Source organism: Xiphophorus maculatus, chromosome 8 (genome assembly GCF_002775205.1).
Source record: "Xiphophorus maculatus strain JP 163 A chromosome 8, X_maculatus-5.0-male, whole genome shotgun sequence".
In the NCBI taxonomy this organism is placed as follows: Eukaryota; Metazoa; Chordata; class Actinopteri; order Cyprinodontiformes; family Poeciliidae; genus Xiphophorus; species Xiphophorus maculatus.
In genome coordinates this window covers 7,465,723-7,491,269 of record NC_036450.1, presented here as the reverse complement: position 1 = coordinate 7,491,269, position 25,547 = coordinate 7,465,723, and the positions used below count along the sequence as shown (strand labels likewise).

The 25,547-nt window shown below is 38.4% G+C and overlaps 1 protein-coding gene across 11 annotated transcripts in view; it reads left to right on the top strand.

Moving 5' to 3' along the window:
- The window catches only part of vav2 (vav guanine nucleotide exchange factor 2), a 220,561-nt gene that overhangs the window by 58,407 nt on the left and 136,607 nt on the right, over window positions 1-25,547 (top strand). For all 11 annotated transcript variants that reach the window (XM_023338195.1, XM_023338199.1, XM_023338197.1 and 8 more), the window contains one exon: window positions 3,693-3,809. In XM_023338195.1, coding sequence (XP_023193963.1) covers window positions 3,693-3,809 — 117 coding nt within the window. The remainder of the gene's footprint in view (window positions 1-3,692; window positions 3,810-25,547) is intronic.

Here is a 25,547-nt window from a genome sequence, read left to right as displayed (position 1 = left end):
GTGTCCTTATGGACCCATTGACCTTCATGTAAGTCTGTTGAGGAAGACGGTTATCGGGCTAAATAACAACAAACCTGTTGAGTCAGTTGGATAAATCATGTTGAGAAGAAAGTCTTATATTGAGTTTGAGTTATATTTGTTTGTTAGGCAGGAAAAACTTATTTAAGGGCATTTTACATCCTAAAAGTACCTCAAAGCACTAGTAAACATCATTTTATTTGCCAAAGGTAATTTTCCACCTAAAACAGGGGAAATTAAATGTCTGTCATAAAGCTGACAGGCAGAAAAACAAACTCTGAAAAATAGACCTGCTGTTTTATAAGCTAGAAATAAAATAAAAGCATAAAAATCCCACATTTATTGTCTGAAATCTGCCATATTTGAAACAAAACCTTCCTTTGTTAAATGCTCATATTAATTGCAGCCTGTATGACTTAAAGTGTGATGTTATACCAGATTGATTATGCTGAAGGCAGCCTCAGCCTGAGGAGATGATCATATATAGTTCACTCCCAGGTGCACTTGCCCTTAGCGCACGGTATGAAAATATCTCTTTTTTTCAATATTATTTATTTTCTGCTTGAATTTAAGTATTTTCATTCTAATCCAACCTATGCGTTGGAATTGCCAAACCTACATTAGAATGTCAGACACATCTTTCCTGTCCTGATCCGTATCTGCAGTGAACCTTTCTCTCTCCCTCTCTCTTTTTCTCTCGCCCGCAGACCACTCCAGCAAATGTTACCTTTTCATATCAGGGCTGGGAAAATAAGCTCTTTCTTTTTTTCTCCTCCCCCTGCAGCACAAGTGGATCTGCAGGCATGATAACCTCCGCCGCTGAACTGCAAATGTCACTTTGGCGAGGCGACCAATCGCAGTTCTTTTTCCTAGCCTGTGTGGCTCTCTTATGGGGTTCGCACCCGTGACACTGAGACTGAGCCGGCGTGCTCATATGAATGAGAATGAATCGGTGAACCTCTCAGGTGTGGCCCAGAGAGGCTAACGGAAATATCATAAAATACCAGGCAAACCAGGAAGAACTGTAGCAGCAATGGGATGGATTTTGCTCTTTGAAAGCTAATTAGAACATCAGTCTGAGGTGGATATTACCTCACAAAGTCAGCTGCAGGAAAAGAAACACTTTGTCTCCTCAGACATCTGCAGAGTTCAGTGGAGAGCAGTTTTTCGAAGGAGTGGCTTCTTTGAGATTCTGATGTTCTGATAACCTTGAACTAAAAGTAGATAGTAGTGAATATCAAATCTGATTTATTGCATGTAGAAAAACAAACCTAAATCGCTAAAACCTTTACTACATTCCACCTTAAAAAGTCACATTGCAGGTTTTTGATGCAGGCCGGATGCTTGTCATATAATTTAACAGCGATTCTGATTTTGATGCAGGAGTGACTCGAAAGAAATGAGAGTTTAAAGCCATTAGTGTGACTTCTGGCAGCTGATAATGTGGTAGGTGGGGTTTTCTCTGGACTCCAGGCTCTTTGATGATCAAATGTAACAGCTTTACTCAACAGGAACTTTACACTTAAAGAAAGAAAGAAGTAAAAAAAAAAAACTGTATTTGTTTTTATTAGTAGAAATTATTACCAGATTGAAAAAATACTTTAGTAATCCTAGAGGGAAACTGAATGTTATTTTAACTCATATTATCCAAAGATTTGTTGTACATGCTGATGTCGGTGCTCACGAAGGACCTCCTGTAGCAGTCTGTAGTGCAGTGCACCTGAAGAAGCCTCTGACGGAGGAAACTCTGTTGTTTCATAACCTTCTTATGAAGGAGATGATCAGGGTTATGTTCAAATATTCGGTTTTCGTTAATTTTTCACCTGGTTCTAATAATATTAATCAATTCCAGTTACTCACTGGGAGCTTTAATACAAGAAAAAGAAGAGAACTCAACTCATCCTTTTCTATCCTTGAAGATGTATTTTCTTTTTGTGAGTTGATTTTTTTGCATCTTATCCGCAATTAGCGTAAGTGGTACATCTAGCATAAAACAAAAGTGTGTATTCCAGAGAAGGCGGACTTTTAACTTTAAGTTTTAAAGGTCACCATATGTAGCTGGTGAGGGAAAGATTTTCAGTCTAAAACTGTACCTGCACCTTCTGGTGCCATCGTTGCTGCCCTGATTGCTGTCTAACATCAGCCCTGCTTCAGATGTAACTTGAAAGACTGCTGGTCTTACGCAACAGCCATTACAAAGAAATATGTGGTCAAGGCCTTCAGCAGATACGAGGCAATCAAGCATTTCGCTCCATATAGACTCTTTGCCTCAAATCTTGTGTGAGTGCCGTCTGCTCCCTGTTCGTCGGCTCATATCTCACACCACACACAGAACTGAAAGAGCAAATCAGGGCAGTGTGTGAATTTGAATGCTAGGTAATGCATTCTTCACATACAGAAAGATCAGAGACCAGGTTTGACTATAAATTATACTACAACGCCGCTGTAATCGGTCTGTGCTCTTGCCTTCAAGGTCTGGCTGACTGATGGAATATTTTAAGCACCAAGAGCATCAATATTTAGACCGGAGTTGCGTCAATGGCTGTAACCCCTATAAAGATTGTCTCCATCAACACATGCTTCACACATGCTTTGGTTTTGTTGCCAGTGATGAAAAGGAATATTTTGTGCTACACTGAATTCATTCTGTCTGTTAAATTGACCAGGTCAGCTCATCAGTTTGCCAAAGATTGTCGTTTTCTTCCTCTGTCTGTGTAGTTTCAGGTATTTGTATTGCCTCAGCAGATCATAAATGCAGAGAATTAGTCCTGCAAACCTGAAAACTGAGGCTGGCAATGCAGGGATGTGAATCACCCTCTAAAAATGTGTTAAAAACTTTTAGATAAATAATTTTATTGCAGTGACATAATCTTAAATATGTTAACATTCATTTAATTAGTAAAAATAAACAGAAATAGTTGTGTTTAATAAACTGGTGAAATACTCATTTGAAACTAACAATCCCTGTAAATATTTTTTTACTTTTGAAGCTGGACAGGGTCATCCATCTTTGGGCAATGTTTCCCTTGGATCTGTGATTGAATCTTCAGTCATTTTCTGGTTTTAAACACCAATTGATTATAGTCTCTTGCAGCTTAATATGAAAAGAGGTAGAAATGTCTTATTATTTCCCAGTATGGCAAAAAAAAAAAGTGTAGATTTTTCTTATTTACTCTATTCTCAGTGTGCTTATTCTTTGCTTTTCCTTAATATCTAACTATGTTTTAATGATTGACAAGACTCCCCGTCCTTGGAGCTGGAGGTAGTTTCTGCTGTTGATTGACAGGTTGTTTTTTAGCTTTTAGTTAGAGGTCTCATTCCATCTAAAGGACATATCTCAGGACGCTGTGTCTGTTGATAAGACATCAGACGACATGATCCTCTGTGGCTGTGAGGATTAGGTACGCAGTTTTAAAGTTCCTAAGCACCTGAAAGGAATAGGTCAACTACAAAGCCACTTCATTAAAAAACTAAACCCAACAGTGCTGCGGCATTGTTGGCCAACCCTAGCCGGACTTGTAGAACATGTTGCTAAATATTCTTCAAGATTAATCATGCTGGTGCAACACAGGCGTTGAATATTTAATCTTTTCATTGTACCGTAAATTATCTGATGGAGATGCTTTAACGCAGACACTTACGTCACTTTTGCTTTTTATTTTCTCTTTCTGTAGTTCCTGTGCCTGAAGAATATCCGGACATTCCTAAAAGTGTGCCACGACAAGTTCGGCTTGAGGAACAGTGAACTTTTTGACCCGTTTGATCTTTTTGACGTCAGAGACTTCGGCAAGGTAAGTTTAAAAAAAAAAGAAAAAAGAAAGACATAAAAACTCTTCCTGGTTGATGTATTCCAGAAAGTCATGTGATCTGAGCTAGCTGCTTGTAACTTTAAGAGCAATTTCTGACAATGAGATTTCCAGGTAAAAATTTATTTCAATAAGTAATAGAAGCTTGCTGTTATTGTTGCTGTTTGGACTTTCCTTATGTGTTGGACATGGGTGTGCATAGAAAAGTGCAGGGATGTGTGAGTTCATCTAAAGTGCAGATCAGCATCCCTTTGTGCTTTGCATGAGTTTAAAGGTAGTTCAGACCTAAATCCGTCTGTTACATTAACCCCCGGTGTGGCGCTGAGAGCTTGGATGAGCATTTAATGTAACACCTAAAGGTCAGCAATCTTATTCCATGTCACTGGATGGCTGTTGCTAAGTCCTATACTCATGAAAAGGAGGGAAAAAACGCAAAAATGAGACTATGCAAACTCATTTCAAGGCTTTTTCAACCTTTTAAGTTATGCAATCCTGTAAGTTTCAACTAAAAAGCAAACAAAAGATGCATTAAAAAATATCTTGTTTATACTTGACCTCCTATTGTTTATAGTGAAATCAATTTCTCTAAAATAAAGTTCAGCTGTCCTACTAGGGTTTTTTTGTTGTCTTACATTTGTTAATATGTGTCTTTTAAATTAAAACATAGGATGGAGAAAGATCAGAATTGATCTAATTTTACAAAGAATGACCCAAAAGCCATTAATAGACTAACAATTGAGCTTAAAATTATCCATACCCCTGGCAGACTTAGATGAAAAAGTATTTTCATTCAGTCAAAAGATGGTTTCTGAAAGGAAAGGAGACAGGGAAAGTGAAAAAAAAACATGCAAAAATAAGAAACGTTTCTGAATGTAGGTAATTAAATATGCTTTACCAAAGTATTAGGTTTTTTTTCACATCATTAAGTTGAATTGTAGAGGATGTATGTCATATTAAAGATGGAAAGGGTTTTGTTTGCACTTGGCTTTGCAGTTTTGTTCCCAGCTGCATTCATGTAAACATATTACAGACTGATTGCTGATGATTGGTAGGTGCTTAATTATCATTGACCTGCATGCTGCTTGAAAAATGTTCACATTTACCTCTCAGCGGGGGAAAAGTAGGGCTCAGTCTACCTTAAACTATTAGCATTCAGAGTTTTCTGTTTTGAAACATAATGTGATTACTATGCTAGTTAGACATTACCATGTAAGGAAAATGAGACAAGCACTGTGATTTTTGGAACTTTCTACAGCGATCCAGAATATTCCAGGTTCAAAAGTGGATCATGAAGGATGGTTTAAAAGAAGTGATTAAATGACACGCTTGTGTGAAAGCTCTCTTGATGTGGTAAAACAAACAAAACAACCCTGATGTAGCCCTGCTAGCTTTAAATGGGCTTCAAGTTTGAATCAAATTCTATTTTCATACCTTTATACGCAGCTGTTTTGCTGAATGTAAAATGGGCCCATCTAACACAAGACGGAATAATCTAGAACACTTCAGGTCCAGTAAATGGCTCTGGATAGATCCAGATAGTTACCTTTCCTCGTCTGTTGTAGAGCAGATGTCATTTCATTTAGTACTGAGTCATGGATGGATTAATGACATTGTTGGTTTGCATGAATGAATGAATGAATGAATGATTGAGTGGCTTGCTGGATGTAAGGGTTGATCATATTTATCTGATGGCAGATTGGATGGATGGATGGATGGATGGATGGATGGATGGATGGATGGATGGATGGATGGATGGATGACTGGATGACTGGATGGATGGCACGTTGATTGATGGATGGACGGATGGATGGATGACATGTTGACTGACAGATGGATCCATCCATCCACCCATCCATCAAACATGTCATCCATCCATCCGTCCATCCATCCATCCATCCATCCATCCATCCATCCATCCATCCACCCATCCATCAAACATGTCATCTGAACATGTTGCATGTTTCACTGAGCCTTTCTCTCCACGTTGCCTTTAGTCTCTCCAAGTGGCATCAGGCCTGAAAAGGTTATGAAAGTTAAATAAGCACACAGTAGGGTCAAACACTTAAATGGACTTATTATCTCATTTCTGTTATACAAAAATGGAGAAATAAAGAGATTGGTCTTTAATCCAGGATAAACATTTCCTGTTGGCTTCAGCTAAAGACTTAGTGTTTCACTCCTCTTAATAATCCCTTTCCAAGTTGTGTGTAGCTCCACACAGAAGTCTGGTTTAAGAGGCGAGAGCCTCTCTGAGTTTGTAAGCTGTTAGTAATGGCATGATGTCATTCAATTCATGATGACAGCTGATGCAGCTGGGAACGTTAATAATGTGCCGCTTCATCCGAACGAGCATAAGTTTCTATTAAAACAAGGAGGGTGAAGTATGAATAAACTGTTAGCTTTTGTTATTTGTGGAAAGTCTTCTGCTCATTTATCAAACATATCTGCTGTAATCCAAACTTATCAACTCTCTGGAGCATGCACTGAGACGAATAAGGAGCAGAAAAACGATGAGAGAGAAGAAAAAGGAGACGAGGACTCACTTGGCAGTTTGTAGATAAACCACAAGACGACGTCTGACAGTCAATGAGCTCGCAGTGAATGGTATTAAAATCCAACAGCAGTCAGAATCAATCACGCAGGCCCTCCATATGTCAATTTAGAAATTGCTTTAGTATGGTCTCAGCAGTGGCGGGCTTGTCTCACCATTGATTTTCCATTAAGGGCAAACATCACATTATAATATATTGAACAGAGTAGATCCCTGTGATGTAGCATACATTTAAATGGTCAGAATTTCTCAGAAACAGATAATAAAGGTAGGTCTTTCTTTCTTGCACATTCTCAGGTCTCAGCATGTTTTTTCCCTCTGTGGATACGAACATCAACAAGAAATAAAGAATATACTGTATAATATTCTCATCAATAGGTGCAAAAATGGCTTGCAAACAGAGCGTTATGTTTTGAAGAAATAGTCAGAAAACCTAATGAAAAATCTTCTTCTAGTGTCAATTTAAATTGAATCATAACAGGTCCATTGAGATTTCAGATTCCTTTTTAGGTTGCTATTGATTAAGCTTTTATCAGATTGTCATTGACATCAGTAATAGTTAATCCAATCCAAAGATCCTTCTGAGAGTCTTGCTTGTGTGTTTCTTCCTGTGTTGTTGTAAATGGAGCAGATGTGAAATTCCCACAATATGGTAACGTTTAGTTACTAAACAAGGTTTAACAGTGTCATAATATTCTCAACAAAACTTTATAAACTCTGTGTAGCTCTATTAATTTAAACTGTTCTGGTTTAAATTTAAAAAATTAGCATTTGCACAATATTTATGTTACGAACAGATTTGTGGTCCTTCAAAGACTTAGTAGTCTAGATGCATAATGGCAGTGGGTTGACTACGTTCACTTTAACCCCCAATGCCTGTGTCCATAGCAATCATACCGAATTACGCTGATGGTCTGAGTATATATTCGCTATGTCTGTGGACCAAAAACTCTAGGTTGCCTTTATAAGTTGTTTGTCAATCTTCTAGCGGCTCATAAGTCTTTGGGGAACCCAAACAGGAAGCTACTTAACATTAGTGATCCCAGTGTTGGTAACTACACAAGTTCTTGTTGTGTGTTAACCTGAAGTAAAAGTGTTATGGGATCAACATCACCTTAATCCACTTCCGCCATTTCACGGTTCACTATTCACCTGTTTATGTTTTTTTCATTGGGTGTAGCCAAAATATATTTTAAAAAAGGTCAGTTTCTGTTGTACAAAATTGGGGTAGTGACCCCAATCCAAAAAATCTACCACATTATTTATTATATGATATAGTCTTTGAATGATACCTAGAAACATTTCAGTTGTTTTTTAAAAAACATAACTTTTGGTAATACTCTCTGTTGTAACCCTAACACATGGTTGAAAAACATTGTTGAGTATGAATTTTGAAGAAACTGTTTGTAGTTTTCTTTAGACATGAGGAAAGATGATATACTTGCTTTTCACAGATTTGCATCAAATTCTCTACATCTTTTTCAGATTTGCTACTCCTGGTCTGATGGTGTTGGTGCAGTTCAAGAGCAAACAATTTCTTAAAAAAGAGTTAGTCTTATGCATTTGTTAAAGTAAAGTGTACTTGAGACATAGGAAAGTAAAGCAGCTGTGACTGTGAAAGTAACGAAAGAAGGGGCTGATAAGGCGACTTTTTTCTTTACTACTTCTATAAACATTAATCAGCCCTGTATTCACCTTTCACTCCTTTACACCGACCCACAAGTCAGCCCTCCTGGCCTCCACTTCCTCTAATGATGCCTTTTCCCAGGTCACCAGGAAAGGGAGACCAAACCTGTCAAGGCGCGGTGCTGATAAAAAGTAATTGCGCCTTCAAGCCCTCCCTTTCGTCTTCACATTGGGCTAGTACTAAACCAGATGGAGCAAATAACCTGCTCGATGTCCTCTACTAATTTTTATTTTCACTACTTTGCATTAGCATGAACTCAAGCTCCCTGGTTAGCACTCTTTTTGCAAATGTTAAATCTACAGTTTCGTGCCTGTTTCACCACTCGTCTCTTCTCTCACCTTAACCCATCCCCCATCATTAGAAATTCATTATGACATCATTAAACCAATGAAATACAGCTTATTACTGAGGCCCCAGAGAAGGCTTCTATTTAAACACCTTCTCTCTCTCTCTTCTCCAAACCCAGCCGCCTCGTTTCCTGTCTTCCAACCTATTTTAATTAGCCACCAAAGGAACATTGCTGTCATTTAAATGAACATGGCAATCAGTTTATTTGGCTGTTGCCATGATTAACATAATTAGCCTGCACCTGTTAACCATCTATCAACAGTTTGGTAATTTTCCATCTGTGAGCAGTGAAGGAAGGAAGCTCTCTGACAGATTTGCAGGCTTCATTAAAGGAAGTTGCATCGTTTGTTTGAAATGAATGTCTCACCAGAACACCCTCAGAGACGTGGCTGACTCGTGAAGTGTCCGAGCCGCCAAGGTGATGCTCACTGACTCCAAGGTACAGCGTCAAGGTGAATTGATTTTATTTGTGCGCTGCGTTGGAATGGAAATCAGTCCTTCAACATGAAAACAGACGCTCTTTGGCTGATTCTTTAGCTAAAGATTTTGCTTCACACAAAAGCACTACCTTGCAGAGACGTTCTCCTTGAGATCATTTACATTTTGTAATAATACAACCAACGTATTTATTGGAAACTTTAGGTTTTGGACCAATAGAGTAGTGCATAATTATGGATGGGAAGAGGAAAAAATATATAGTTTATATCTGTATATGTCCACCCTTCTTAACTCTGATACCTCTGCGTAAAATCTAGTGCAACAAATTTCCTTCAAAAGTCACCACATTAAAAGTACCCAATATGGTTGAAGACTAATCCAACCACATCACTCTGAACCAACCATCCCCATAATAAAACAGAGTAGCTTTATTAGTGCTTTATTTAATTCATCCATGTCCATCCACCTAAGCTAACAGTCTGGGCAAGTAGAGCATTAACAAGAGCAGCATTGAATAGAATAGAAATAACCTTTATTGTCCCTCGGTGGGGAAATTCAGGTGTACAAGCAGCAAAATGACTGGCAAGCTGAGGCATGCAGGTTCACACCATGGTAAAATTCTAGAAACAGAAAGTGAAAAAAGAGACGGTACAATCTTGGCAGATTTACAGTATAAGAAAAAAGTTTACTCAGATGAAGCAATGTGCCACAGAGAGGGATATTTCAAAGAACGTGCAAAAGTGTGCGATTGTAACGTCAAAAAAAGTTATAAAAGTATGAATGCTTGTCAAGAGCACAGGAGTTAAGGATTTGCACAAATAAAGCTGTATTTTCTACAAAATGTTGGATTAATTGTGTCCCTAGAGATGTAAATTGGAAGTATTTGCATGAAATTCCCAAAGAGGAACTATTTGTACTGTTCCACTAATTTGACCTGCATCAGAGCTCATCTCACATCATTCTGTGGTCAAACACTCAAAACACACCACCAAACAGCCAGTGTGTTATAACATGAAGGAAGCTCAGTTGAAACAACAACACCAACCCCCAGATTTAATTTGCACCAAGCGCTCCTATTTCTGCTGCTTTTCTCTTTCTCTCTATTTCCCCATCCATCTCCTCCCGTTCTTCACTGTCCTCCACTTCCCTCTCATTCATCTCGCACCTCTCTCACTGAGAGAGTGTTGTGATAAGACAGAGCTAGCGGGCAGGCGAGCCACTATTGTGTCGAGGCGACGTGATTGCCATTGGACGGCGGTGTTTGATTACCCTCTCTGGCTGCCCCAAAACCAGCGCACGCTGAACTCTGCTCCTTTTCATTTCCTTTTCTGCGCTCTGTGGCTGAAAATAGCCGACTCTTTAGTCTCCACGCCCAGTGCTCAAACATCTGGAACGTGCCTGCATGTTTTAGCCTCCGTTGCACACCCTCGGCTTGGCCTTGTGGTTCTTTTTATTATTATTATTTTACTTTTAAGAGCTTCAATTTACAGAGCATTGAACTTTGAGACCTTTTTGCTGTCCTTGTTTCATTTTCAAGAATTGTTGCATGCCACAGAAAGGTCATAGCAGACAAGTTCTTAGAACAAGATTACTAAAATATAAACATAAAAAATATTGTCTTTTTATGTATCCCAAAAGATAAGACATGTTTGGTGTCTGGTTTTAGCCTAACTTTAATTTTGATAAATATTTGTATGTTTTGTTTGTTAGGCCAACAGAATCACTTCTGAAGCAATATGGAACCTACATATGAAATCACGTATCAAAAATCTAGGCTTTTATTTATAAAAACATCTTTAGGTTTCATTTAAGAAGATCATAATCAATTTCCTCATCCAGTTGATTCAAAAATCCTTGTTTGCTATAATCTGTCAATTTTATTTTGAAAGTCTAAGATAATCTCTTGTTCATTCTGGTTTAAATGTTTATAAATTTGTACTAGAGTTCCTTTACATATACATTATTTTTACAAGGTAAAATGATGCATTTTTAATACCTGGTTTTATACCATTAGTGTTGTGAAACATAAATTTGCAATAATCTTTTGTATGGAACATAAAGGCTTTTATTTTGAAGAGTATCTTTTGGTTTTATTTTATATATATATATATATATATATATATATATATATATATATATATATATATATATATATATATATATCCATTCTATTTTAGAGCAAGTTTTATTTTGAAAGGTCAACTTCACTATTTTTCAGCAATAGTTTAGTTCCATTAGTAATGTGCAACCTGTTTGGTAGGAATATACTCAGAAGAAATATTGAAACTTTTATATTGAAGGGTATCTTCAAGCTTTATTATGAAAATCCAAAAGAATGTTGCTTTCTGGATACTTGCTTTTGCAGTCTTCTGCTTCATGAAATATTGACTTTTATGTTTAGTAATATCTACAAACTGTAATATACAGAAGTCTCTTTGAAAACATTGACGGTGTCTGTAGAGCCTGAAGGCGTTGCTGTAAATTCTCATAGCGACTCTTGGTCGTCAGACTCGAGGCGGAGACGGAGTTTCCTGTAAGTGATGGAGGGGGAAGGTTCAGAGGTCAATCAGCTGGAGTCAGCATTTCAGATGAATCCGTCCCCTTCCATTAGCGACCACGTCCTGAGCAGCAGTCCTTTACTGTCAGTACCTGAGTGGGTTTTTAAGTGGATGGTCACATGACCTTGTGTGGGGGGGTTAAGTGTTTTGAGATTTATTGTGAGATGTTTACATTTATCTGAAGCAGGTGGATGTGTTTACATATATATGTCAGCACATGCTGTATGTAATATGTGCTTTTGTACACTTTTAACTTGCTCTCCCTATTGTTAGCTCTCATTTGACCATTTTCTGACACTAGAAGAAAGTATTACAATGAAATATTCTACTTTCCTCCAGTATGGCTCAGCTCCCCAACAGGTTCTTCACCCCTAAGGGGAACATTTAACTCCTCGACTCTGGACACTCACTCCCTGGCTCTCCCAAGTAGCTCTGTGGTTGTCATTTCTATTCCCTTGCCCCTGTACTTTACTTAACCGTCCGTCAGGACCGCCCCCATCTGCAAATTTTTACATAAAGCTTCCAAGACACAATCAATAATTCATTCCAAAACGGCACAGCGCTGATGATATTTCTCTTGACATGAATTATAAATGGGATCGCTCCCCCCGTATTCTCTCCTGTCTTTTTAGACCCCTCTAATCGCCCCCGCAACGCTTCAGCTACAGCAGCTCGTTACCCTGATAGCCATGGAAACAGGTGACTGCGGGGCAGGGGTGGGCTCCTGTCTGGGGAAAAGGTTCAGGAGTCCAAAAGTCTGAGGTGTTCACACTTCAAGTTAGAGTTTGGGGTTTTGGTAGCCAGAATTATAATTTGTGGTGAAGCGACAGCTGGTCTAGGCTAGTTGACAAACTCTCATCACTAATATATGGTTGTAACAGCATCATGATGAGAGGATGATTCTGTGTCAGAGTTAATAGGAAGATGGATGGATGTAAATTAAAGAACTGAATTCTTCTAAAAATGGAAAATGGAAAGACCAACACGCTATATGGGTCTTTTATTAACCATGCATTTATGTTTATTTAATTTCTTGGTAAATAGAACCAAAATAACAACCAGCAACTTTCATTCTAAAACTTTTTCAAAGAAAATGTAATTGAATTAATATTGTTATTAACAGTAGATTTTACTTTTTTTATTTGGACAAGGTAAATTAAAAGCAGTTAACCTAAAAAAATATTAGATTTTTTTTTTTAATAAGGCAAACTGACAGGACCCATTTCAATGTTTTGGATCCACAAGATCTCTTTTTCTTTTCTTTTTTTTTTTTTACCACAATCACATTTCGTTGTTTGATCAAAATACTGCAGGCTTAGTTTAATGTCGAGCAAGTAAGAAAAAATATTCTTTAAGTTGACTATTTGACTTGTGCTCTAAAAAGTTTGGACATGACTGTGTGTTATATGTTTTCTTTCTAGAAAAAACTGACTCAGGATTTTCTAGCAGTGAGAAACCTCTTCTGTAAATCACAATACTGATTTTATGTCTAGATACCTGCTTTCCTTCTGTTAAATATCACAATGAAAGGTCACTTCCACAAGAGCCTTTTTTCTTCGTTCCCAGGTCATTATGACGTGATTAGTCATGACCTTGTCAACAGCAGGTGACATTGTGTCTTTATTTAATTCTCATCTTCTCATTTTATTGAGCTGCTGTTTTCTCTTGGCGAGCATTCAGCAGCAGAATCGTTTAAATCCACCAGCAGGGAATAAAGGAAATAGAGAAATAATGACGTTCATGACAAACTGTTTATTGGCCTTTTGATTCTGAATCTATCCTTCATTTTTCTATCCTCTCGTTCTTTGTTGAAGCGAGTGTTGGATTCTGTTGCTAGAGAAACAGAAAGAGCGAGACAAACGGATTTGGCCTCAGTTTGGCTCTTTGAAGTGTCGCCTCTCGGCTGCGTGGTGCTGATGGCCCAAAAATGCTGCTGAGGCGCGATCACAAGAGACTCCTGCCTTTGGTTTGGGAGGCGTCGGTCACAGGAGGGAGTTCCCCGTTCGTCTGGGTGGCGTATTCGGAGCGTAGCGCGACTAATGTCAGGGGATAAATGGGAAGAGCCCCCGCTGAGCCAAGAGTCTGTGAATTCCTTGGAAGCTGCTCATTATTTCCCCTCCCCCAGTTTCTGATCCTGAAGTCCTCCAGTGGTTGGGGCAGTGATTGGCAAGTACAATCTCCCAGGAATCACTGTGATGTGAAAAGAATAAAAGATAAGAATCTATTCTCATTTTTTTACTGTTCACTGTATAAGCAGTTCTCACAGGGAATGCTGAAATGCGAGCATGCTACACTCATAAATTGCACATAAATAAGTGGACATTTTGTGTTATGTAATACAAACATATCTGCACTCAGTTTGATGTTAATTTCCCATTGCTTTTCATAATGTTGTAAATGCTGGCTGAAAAACAAGACAATCAAACAAGCCGATTACAGCAGGCGGATTTTACTAGAAATATATTTTTTATTTCCATTAGTTTTTAGCAACAACAGACAGCTTTGGAAAAAATAACAGACCACTTAAAATGATCCGTTTCTTTGATTTTGCTCCCTATAGGTATAGGTTCAGTGAAGTGGTCTCTTAATTTTTCCCAGAACTGTATTAAGCCTATGCAAAAAAGAAAAATAATGGATAACAATAAAAATACTACTACTACTAATAATAATAATATCAATAAAACTCTTCCTTATTGCATCTCTCTTAGGAGAAAATTGTCAAATAACTCACAGATTTTGTGATCATTAATTTTTTTGTCATGAAATAATTTGCATTGTAACATTAGCTGAATAACAGTTTCTCTATCAAATATGGATGAGATTAATTTCTGTAATAAAGGCATTTGTTAACATTTGTACTCAGGAATCCGGGGAGCTGGACTTGCAGTGTGAGCAGGTGCAGACAGGGTGAGGATCTCTGGCAGCCAGTCCATCCCTGCTGTGTAAATGGAGTGTGTGTTCACTGTCAGAACTGCAGCCAGTCATTAAGGATTGGCTGCAAGTCTGAGAGGGCCGAGTCAGAGAGCTCTGCTTTACTCGCATCAAGTCCTGCACACAAGAGTTGTTGTGTGTGACGCTAGAATTATATAAATTATATTTTCTGGGGACACTTCTCGCCTTGTGAGAGATCAAGATCATGGTCAGAAAAGCTGGATTCAGGGACACTTTCCTACTTGGTAGCAGCACAAAACTGCAGTCCTCTCAGTACTGGGAACCACGAAAGTGATCTAAAAAATGTCTTTTCCCATCATGATTTGGTAATATGTTTGGACAGATAACCAGTGGAGCCATTCCTTGTGTCCTACTTCACACTTACTCTGCGAGTCAGCTCTGGGAATATCAACATTTTTGTCACTGAAAAATCTTTATAGACCCCCAAAATGCCTATTCAGAGAGAACCCACCTGGATATTCAAAGGATTTGAGTATCCGTTCTTTCTGCCTGTGAGCAAGAACTACATAACGACTAAAAAATTCTGCCAAGGTTTTGAAAAAGAAGAAATGTTTACCTATGTATACTTTCTTTGAGATGTCAGATGCCAACTTTGTAGAAGTTTTGTCAGATTCACTTTCTGAAAATTGTGCTCACCTGTAATCAAAATAAATATTCCCTGGCTGGATTTTCTTGGATACAAATTAATTTTCACAACAGGTTTTGAATTGTACATCGGTGAGATAAAAGCACAAAATCATCCACACATCATTTGCATTATTAGAGTCAGTCAAGAGCATCTTTCCGTATCAGTACAAAAGGTTCAGTCAAGCACATAAATGCTGTATTATCACTTGCTCTGACTAGAAAATTACTGTGTCAGATATGCATATGCGTGGAAGGGGAAATAACCACTTCACTCAATCGGAACATTGACAGCACTGTCTGTGGGGGCCATTAAATTTGTCATTGCTTTTTGTACGGTTCAGTTCATCAATGTGAGCACATCACTGTGACACACACACACACACACACACTCTGAGGCCATAAAGTCTTGGCTGGAGCCGGTCCTCTCCGATTCCTCTTATCAAAAGGCTGTAAAATGGAAATTAGTCTTGAATAGATGACATGGTCTCTCATCACTCACCGCATGTGTTAAGGAAAGTTGTAGGGACTAATGTTGGCAACAGACTGAAAATGGTGAGATGCTTTAGTTTGCTCATTTTTTATGGCCTCCATTAATCCACATCCTTCCCTCTGTTTGCCTCCCCTGCTGAATTTCAACACTTGGTCGAGACGGCCTCCACCCTCAGCTCATTTTCTCCTCACCAGGTTCGGGTTGATTCTCACACTTTTCATTTGGCCCATTTCCCTTTTCTAGTCTTTCTAAGGAAGTTTTTTCTTTTTTTTTTTTTTACAATTTTTTCATAGTTGTGGTGTAGCACTCTGTAATTTGATACGGGTAATAAAAAACCGCCAGACAGGGTTCTTATTGTGTGGGACTGGGCAGCTTGCCGGGTGTTATGAGCGTCCCCTGCAGTGGCCACTAAACTGATTCCCTCCTCAGTGCTTTCGTTCATTTATTTCACGGCAGGTGCATTGGAACAGGTAGCAGCGATGAAAAGCTGTTCATGTTGTAAATCTTGCATGTCGGCTAGGGGGAAAGTTTCCTCCACGTTTTTGGAATACCAACAATATTTCGATTCTTGCTAAAAGGGAACATGCAAGCTGTTATAAAAAAAAGTGTATTTATTGCTCAATCTTTTAACAGCTCTGGGAAAAATGAAGAGACCACTGCACTTAACCCCATTGAAAACCTCATGGTTATTCCACCAAATACTGATTTATGAACTCTTCCTGATTTAAAACATTAGTGTTGTTGTTTCTAAATTAATATGAACATGTTTTGTTATTTTGACCATTTCAAATACTAAGTTTTTGCTTGGAATTTCAGAGACATGTTGCCTGTGGTTCATAGAATAAAAGAACAATGTTCATTTTATCTCAAACATATATGTAAAAAAAAAAAAAGTAAAATCAGGGAAGTTTATAATTTTACTGTATATTAAGATGGTTTTAAGTTTATTTTAATAAAGTATTTAGTGTTGTTTTGATAGGCATGGGCTACAGTGTGTGCAGAATAAATGTTATATATTCAACAATATATTCTTTTGCAGTTATAATAATAATCCCAAGTAACACTGCTCCCTAAGTGTTATTGTATATTTTATTAGACATTTGTGTTCTGCTCTCAGCTGACTAACAGTGATAATTCTCATATTAACCATTATTAAACAATAGTTATTTGTTTAATAACTATGATAAATGGCGCTACAACAGCTAACGGTCTGTTTCTTTAGCTGTTAGGGAACAACTGAGGGAGGGGAAGCACAGTGTTATTCTGTGCTCCATAAGAATTGAAAAGTCGCTTTCTGTCACATCTAATTAAAAATTAAGAATCACTAGAATAAAGCAAAGTGTTGGTCTTGAAACCAAACTGTAGCAAAGGTATATTATGACACAGCTAAACAGATCAAGGGTTTCACCAGAAACATGTTTAGGAGGAGTAGAGATGTTCTTTGCTACAAACTCAAATCACTCAGGTAATTTCCTTGATATTGCATTAAAGACTAAAAGGCAAAGATGTCTGGTTCTGAACTTTTTAAAGCGTTACCGCCATGAAACTCTGCTTTGACTTAAGTGCACCTCAAGCAAATTTAAATATAATTTTAAACTTTATTTAATTTAAACAATCCAAATTTACTCCCACCTTCAAACATTTCAACAACAGTAGCACAAATGTTCACCAATTGAATTCAACCTCCAAAAAAGGCCTCTAGGTTTTCTGGACATAAGATGAAGCTCCCTGCCTGTGCCTGGTCACCCCCATGCTGCGCTCCATCTGCCTAGGCTTCAATTAACAGCAGCAAGACTGTCTGTACCTGCTCAACGTAACAAAGTCAGGCATGACCCCGGCCTGGTAGTAAATAAACATGGCCGCCCCCTGCCAGAGAATGCATTACAGAGAGAACGGTGAGGGATGGATGAAGATAAACTAAAAAGTCCCTTGCAGTTTAGATTCTTTTAGGCAAAATATTTCAAATATCTTTTTTCACTGTCACAGACATTGTGCACCAGGGTAAACTCTTTTACCTTTGTGTTTTGTTTTTCTAATGGTTCTATATTTGTGTGAAAATATTAAATATTAATCAAAACAGTTTTTGCAAGCATTTGTTCAACAAAACATGACTGCACCTTTCTCAGTTTTAGTGCTCATTGCTTCTCTGAGGTGCAACAAGAAATCTGAGGTTAAACTGGACAGACAGCGTGATGAAGTGAGAGGACATGCAAGGAACAGGAGCTCACAGATTTAGCAAAAGCAGACTCAGACTAGAAAACACCGCCAGACAGAGGTCAAGTTGTTTGACAGGTGAGATAATGCTACAAAAAAGTGAAAATTTAAAGAGAATCTGACCTGAATTAGGGAAAACTTTCAAAAACGGGAAACGAGAATGCTGATTGAAGAGGGACATTCCTATCATTTCCTTTGAGGCTGACGTGTGTTCACTCGTCTGAGCACTTTAGTGCCCTTTGTGATGAAGGAGTGTGGTCTCAGTGCCGACAATGGCTGGCAGGACAGCAAGCTAATAGCTGGACTCGGCTTGTCGGCCCTCAATGGCAGAAATCAATAATCCCCTCAGTTACAGACTCAGAGGGCTCCAGACCGAGCTGCAACCATGCCAACCACTTTATTAACATTTTCTTAATGATCTTCTCTTATGTTTCTTTCCTTTGGCCAGTTTTGCACTTAATATTCTAACCTACTGGCCACTTTATTAGGTACACTTGTTGAATCACTTACACTTTCATTTACACTGGGTGTAACATGAAAACAAGTAGGCAGTGCAGTGGTCATATCACAGCTGGGGTGATATTTGTAACATTTTAGCCTTTTGAATTCACAGAAAGTTACAAAAGAACATTCTTGCTATGTTTTCTGGCATATAGAAACTTTTGTGACTAAGTGATCAAAAGCAAGAAAAGTTTGGTCCAGTTTAACTTCAGACATTGAGAAATAAATATGTATGTGTCTTTTTATTTGTGAATATTAACTGTAATCTATATTTGTGGTAACAAAAGCAGCTAAATGCTAAAGAAAAATAAAAGCAAAGAAAGAAATTAACAAAAACAACACAACTGTGGAATTTGCATAGTTTCTGTAGAGAAATAAACATATCTGTGTCATCAGTATGACCTCCAGAATCTGAAAATGGAGAGTTGGAACAAAAGTGGTCATGAAGCAGTGCTTTGAGGCACACCTTATGTTGTTCTTGTTCATTTAGATTAATTATTGTAAAATAACAACAAGTTGTCCTGATCAGTCAAGCAAGTTCCTAACCAAATTAGCACAACCTCTGTCTCAGTCAGTATGCTCGGGTCAAAATCATCAAGCGCAACACTGAAATTCAATTATGCCAACATAGACTATTTAGATTTACTGCTGAAACATTTATGAATGCAGCTCTTGGCCTTTCAGTTTATATTCTCTCATTTTCATGGGAAACAGAACCATTTTGGGTTGAAGTTTACACCCAACGTTATTTGCTTTTTGCAGCAAAAGGTCCCAAGCTGTGCACAACTTTTGTACATACAGTACAATTATTTACTGCCCACACTACTCTAAAGTTGTTGGAAGGCCAACTCACTTAGACCCACACGCTAAGCACACACTGTAGACTTTGTTATCTGGCTGGCAGAGTCAGACTTCCCTCTACAGCAGTTTTCCATCCTGAGCAGAACAGTGTGCTCGTTGTGTGTGTGCTCACAGCTTTGCATGTAGTTACACTGGTCTGCATTCGTTGGGGAATGTTGCAGATGATTGCTAAAAGTAATAAAACTGAGACACTTTGACAGTAACAGTCAAGTTTGAATACTAAATTTGCTTTATTTGAATTTTGAATGAAAACTATTTGTTTATTTTACAGGTCTGAGTGATATAAATTATCTTCTGGTCCATATTTATTAGAGATGATTTCACAAGTTCATCCTGAATTGCTTGCCTTTGAACCTTAAAACTTTTTATGATGACAGAGGAAAGTCTCTGCCACAGGCTTTGCTCTAATATACTTTGATTCCCTTGTTGTCACACGGCATTTCTGTGCTTGTTCTGTGTCCTGCTCGGGGATGATTAAGTGCGATTGAAATATTTTCTTCACTTCTGCTTTTTTCCTTTTATCTTGTTCTGGGGCTCGCTCCCAGAAATGGAAAATTGCTCTCGTGCAAGAAAGTCTTACGGGCCATAAGCACTTGTTTCCGTTTTTACTCAAGGTGGAAGTCCTGGCAGTGCGCTTGCTCTCTGGGTGTTCACACTGCAGAAGCAGGAGGCAAGGGGGATCTATCTCACTCTTCATTTCAAACACACCCACAAAGCCTCACAAACAGAAGAAACACACACAGACATGCTGAACACACATTAGGTTGCATGATTTAATGAAGCAGCGTTCATACAGTATGTTCACATTTACACACTAGCAGGAATTCATCCTTTCACTCTGTGACTTATCTTTCTTGACATGACTTTACTCAAGTGAGTCAGCTGGAGAGAACATCATGTCGTTAACCCGGGGTGTGTATGTGTGCCAGTGTGTGAATGACCTGGATAGAGCTTTTTATGCTGTGTAAGCTAGCTAGTGAGCTTATGAGTGCAGTAACTGAGCGTTGTGTCATTTACAGTGTCTCATTGGACACAATGTGCTGGTTTGTGTAACGGCAACATCAAAGAAAAGAGAAATAAATGAACACAGACACCGCTGAAACATGTCTTCCAAAAACTACATTGAAACATTGTTTTTATTATGATTCTTATTATTAGTTTAAAATGCTGATGTATAAATGATCAGTTAGTCATTGCATTTTTTATAGTCTTCTGTGTCACATCCATTAACATTTGAAAAGGCGGAAAACAGAGTGTTGCCATTAGCTACATTAGCAATACGTTGAGTTCGACTGTGCTTGTGTTTCCATGCCGACATGTAGGCCTCAAGTACATCACTCTGGATGCTTATTCAACAAATATTTTCCTTGCAATACAGAAAAGTGGGGAAAATAATGCATAAAATTGACACTTACATGATGATGTTGAGCCTATTGGCATTTAAAAAAACAAATGAAGATAATGAGCACTGAAATGCTCAAAGCCTGCTACTTTACTGATTCTGCACCGTGTTTCAGACATGCTCTCTCTTGTCCTTGACAAGATTTGGTCACATCAGCCACATCAGCTGTGGTAGAACCAGTGGATGGGTTTTTAACTCCCATGATGGTTTCTCTCCTACTTTCCTTTGTCTTTGACATTCACTGAGCTCTTCATGCCTTGGGGCCTTCTATCTTCCTGATGTATTCTTGGAGCTTGAATGTTTGTTTCATTTGGGACATTGGCTCTGATGCTAACTAGTCCTCTGCCTCCTTCTATGTGCTTAGTGTATAGCGTATCGATTCTGAATTTTAGGGGAAATTTAGCATACATGATTTGATGTTTTAACTTCTATGGTCATCCCACCTGGGTATTTGATTACTGGTGAGGCATATCTGTTGACATCTCAGAATAGGTGTTTGAAAAAAATAAAATAAAGTTATAATAACAGGGGCAAACACAATACAAATGTGTTGGATTTGCACATTATATGTTTATTTATCTGAACAGAGCCATAAAGCACTTAACATTGTCAGCAGATTACTATTAATCACTTTTCAAAACACCCTATGCCTCGCAGATCAATGAAAACATGTTGCTTTTCTAAGTTCGCAAAAATCACTAGAATTACTGTCTATTACTTTTACTTCCATATTTCTCCAAGTGTTGCCAACTAGCTGTGCAAATTATATATATATAAAAAATATTGCTGCAATAATAGCTGCTTAATTTTCTTCCCCAAAGTGAACTGGCAAATGGACAAGGAAGTGTCTGTCTTTAAATAAATTGGTATCTGAATTCTGTGAGCCGACTGTGGTTGCTAAGGGATTTAAAATGAGGATGGATTGTGTAAGCTTTACTGGCAGCTGCCTGCTTATTATTGTACCTACAACCCTTTTTTTTACTTTGAAAATATTTGACACGAAAAAGAATAGAATCATAAATTTCTTTCTTGACTGGAAGGAGAAATGAGGCAAAATTTGCAAGCAAATATTGACATACTGGCATGGTTAGCTAAAATACAAAACAATGGTCTGCAATTAACCTCAAAGTAAAGAGTTTTTCAAACTTTTTGTTTCCCACTCTTTATTGTTTAATGTGACAGTAGCTAGAAAATGTTTTTAAACTTTTCATTAGCTTTTTCTGTGCATACCAATGTGCCCTTTGGAAACTCAGTAGCTCGTATCAAACTGATGCTCTGCTCAGCTGAACATTTTCATTTGTATCAAACAGCGACACATATCTAAGCAATTTAATATCAAAATGCAGAAATTTAATGTTACTGCACAGAGACTGGTTAAGAAAATGTGATTAAAAAAAGGAAACGGGAGTTTTCAAGTTCAGATGGTTTTGTGTGGATTCATTTAAGATTGCTTGTTGCAGGATGATTTGTATTTTTAATCTGAGGAGATGGCAAAGTCAGATCTCCGCAGGCCAAAGGAGCTGGACTTTCGTCGGCTCTATCAAGATAATCTTGCATGTTGAGAACAGAGACTGTTCCAGAGGTTGGGACCCCGTAATGCTCCATGCATGAGGGGATCTGTGCATCAGACGGCTGGTGTATCTAAGCTCTAATGTGACCTTGACACACTTTCTTACTTACAAGAAGTGCACACTGCTATGGGGAAGATGCTCTTGATTCTTTTGCAGGTTGAATTGCAACTTGCTTTTCATTGCTGAACTCTGCACATTTCTATATGCTACTCTGTTAAAAGTATTTGCAATTATGAGATTCCATTCTGAAAGATCAGGAAAGTGTCAATCTTACATTATTATGTTATACGTAGTTTTGACTTTATTACCATTAGATGATATTTGGGCTTGCCATATAATCCACTTCTCTCTATAAAGACGAGCTGAACATCCTCATGGTTGGTGGAGAAAAAAAAAACTGGTGGGTCTTCAGCTTCCTTCTAATCGATATTGGCCATTTTTGTATTGGTTTGGTGTGGAGTGCTTTAGAAAGTAGCTCTATCTAATTTGATCTGCTGTTCTTCTGTAGCCTAAAAGCAGTTTAAACATTTCTGAATGAGAATTGTAATTATTAATGACTGAATTATTCTTCGTCTGGATGCAGTTAGATTGACATTTTGGTATAAACAAGTGCAAGACTTCTTACCTAAACCTGAATGGAACTGGAATACAAACTCTTGCCTTGAGTGAAAGTGAGCTGCAAAATTTAAGCAATAGCTGTTTTACATCTCCTTTTGAAAGGTATTGAGTAGAGCATAAGGAACTGAAGCTTTGTAACTAAAGTTGATCTTCGTTCACATTAAATGACATCATTAAATTTAAAAAGCCCATCAGTCAGAGTCTTCTCTTATCATATCAGTGTTCCAGTGGGTGCAGTGATGTTAGAGGCCATCAGCTGATGAAGAACGACTGCTGGGATTATTTCTGTCATGCTGTGTGTTGCTGAAGTCAGTGACACAGTCCTTGGTGAAAGTGATGAAAAGACGAAGAGACAGTTTGCATTCCGGCTAGCTGCAGATTTACTTTGCAGTTTCCCTCTTCTTCCCTGCCTTTTCACCTCCTCATCTCTCTTCTTACCCCAGGCTCCTGACCTTAAATAGCAGTATCTTTATGTATGACTGGGAGATAGATTTTCCAATAACTAAAGCATCCCGCTTCTGGGTAAGGCCACCTCACAGAAACACGAATGTTCCGGCAAACGAGAACTGTGCGTGGTTTCTCAGTGATCTGTCATCCAAACTGCTTTTTTTAGCCTTGTGCTATCTGATATGAAAGTGTTGTACTTGAGGACGAGCTGTGCTGGAAGCGGGGCCATTTTGGAGCAACTAATTTCCAATTCTTTGGAGTAAAACTCACAGAAGGAGCCGAACTAAATGTCTCTCTTTTTTGTGCTCACACTTCCTGCACAAGAAGAAAAGGTTCCTATTTATATAATCTCTGGCTTCTCCTCTGACTTTTACCCTCTCTTGGTCAAGAGAATAGTTAACCTTAAAGAGCCTTCCACCATTTCTCTTGTAAAAGGGCAATCATTTATCACAGCATGTCAGATCCTATAGCATGATCTGGAGTTTGATAGAGATCCCCGTCCTCCCTAAGCTGCAGTTGCATAATGAGTGCCCACTCCTTATTCCCCATCGTCCAGGGACTGGGTGTTAATCCGAGTGAAGGACGCTGGCTTGATTTTTGCCACATAGTATTAAACCAGCTTACAAACTTACAAAACGCATTACAAAGCATACAAGGATGTATTTAAAGAGTTCCATCTATCAGCCTTGTGATGGGAATTGGGCTTTCCAGTTTGACGGGTAGTAAGTTGCCAGGTAATGGAAGCAACAGGTCAGTAACAAACCTTTTTTTTTTTCAACTAAAAACAGGTTCTGGCTATAAGCAGTTGAGAGTTTTAGCCAAAACAGAAAGAGCGTTTGTTCCAGAAAACCAGAAGATTAATCTTTTCTTTGGTAAAATAAGCTGCATTTTCTTTAGGAATTTGTCATTGCACGAAAACATTATGAAACAGGAGAGATGTCATTTCCAGACATTTACTTTTTGATTCTAAATCCTATTTTAAGTAGAGTCCAAATTTGTCAACTTTCTATATTCCAACCCTCAACTATGGTCTCGAGATGTGGATCATAATCGAAAAAAAGAGTAGAGCCACTGCTACTACTCACCAACAGACGTCTGTTGAGGGTTTTTTTTTTGGATACTTATGGTTGGAAAGAAACTCAGGGCAAACCCAGAACCTGCAGGACAAGCTGCCAATCGCATATGAACAAGGATTCCTTGGGATATCCCATAATTATTCTGGGGGTGTTGCTGGGGAGAGGTATGGACCAGTTGCCTCAGCAGCCCAATTTTGGATAAACTGAAGGCAATGAATGAATGAATGAATGGATGGATGGATGGATGGATGGATGGATGGATGGATGGATGGATGGATGGATGGATTTGTAGGCATAGATGGCAGGTGCACAATCTGTCGTATGAAAGTCGGCATGATGGCATTTTTGGCGGGTTTAATATCTCAGGTTCTGTACATTATAACTCTGTTTGCCAATAATATATTTCTTCACTTGGATGAACTTTTTCTCTCTCTAATGTCCACATCTGATATAGTTTTTAGTGACAAAGATGCAAAGGGTGAGGGAAACCGTTAGCAGGCTCGTCACCATTGCGCTTTTTTTTAACATCCCATTTTGTTTCTTTTCCCCATTAGCCAAAGAGTGAGATTTGATTGATGATTCCTTTCAAACCAATCACAACATATAACTAAAAGTAATAAATCACCTCCAAATGGAGACCTTGCTTTTTATAAAGATTTTATAAAGTATTTTCAGGAAACCATTAGCCTTGTGCTTGATGTTCTCACTGTGCAGCATTATGCCAGTTTGGAATCAGAAATTTCCCCCGCCCCTCCAAAAAAGAAAAGAACTGAAAAAACAAGGAGAAGAAACAGACCTTGTCTGATTCTCTCTCGCGCACCTGTTTTTTACCTCAGACTTTCCACCACAGCCTCGCTCCTGCAGATAAGGCCTCTGGTGGGTTGTTCTTGACACAAATGAATTCAAAATCAACAAAAGCTTCAGGCTGTTTTGTGAGGTTTGTTCATTGTGGAGGTGGCAGACTGACTTTTGTCTTCCGCCACCTGACAACATCTTTACCTTTGTAAGCGAGAGCTGGCAGAAACTTACAAATTGTCAAGGAAAACACCGCTGTATGATAGCAGGGAAAAAAATGGCGATGCATGTTAAGAAAAGAAAAAGGATTGCTTGACTCATTACAACAAAGTAAACCTTGGGTTCATATAAATAGACTTTCTATAAGGGCAACGCTTTCTTTCTGAATTGCTGACAATGCAGCATTGAGGGGAGGAAATAGCTAAATCTATTGTATGCTGCGACAGTAGAAACAATAAAGGAAATGCCAAGGTGGGGTGCGCATTGCTTTGTGAGCTGCGGAAGATCAGACGGGTGTGAACTGAAGCGGAAACCAATCATCAGGCGCAAAAATAAAACCTGACCTGCTTAATTTTCAACTAATCTGC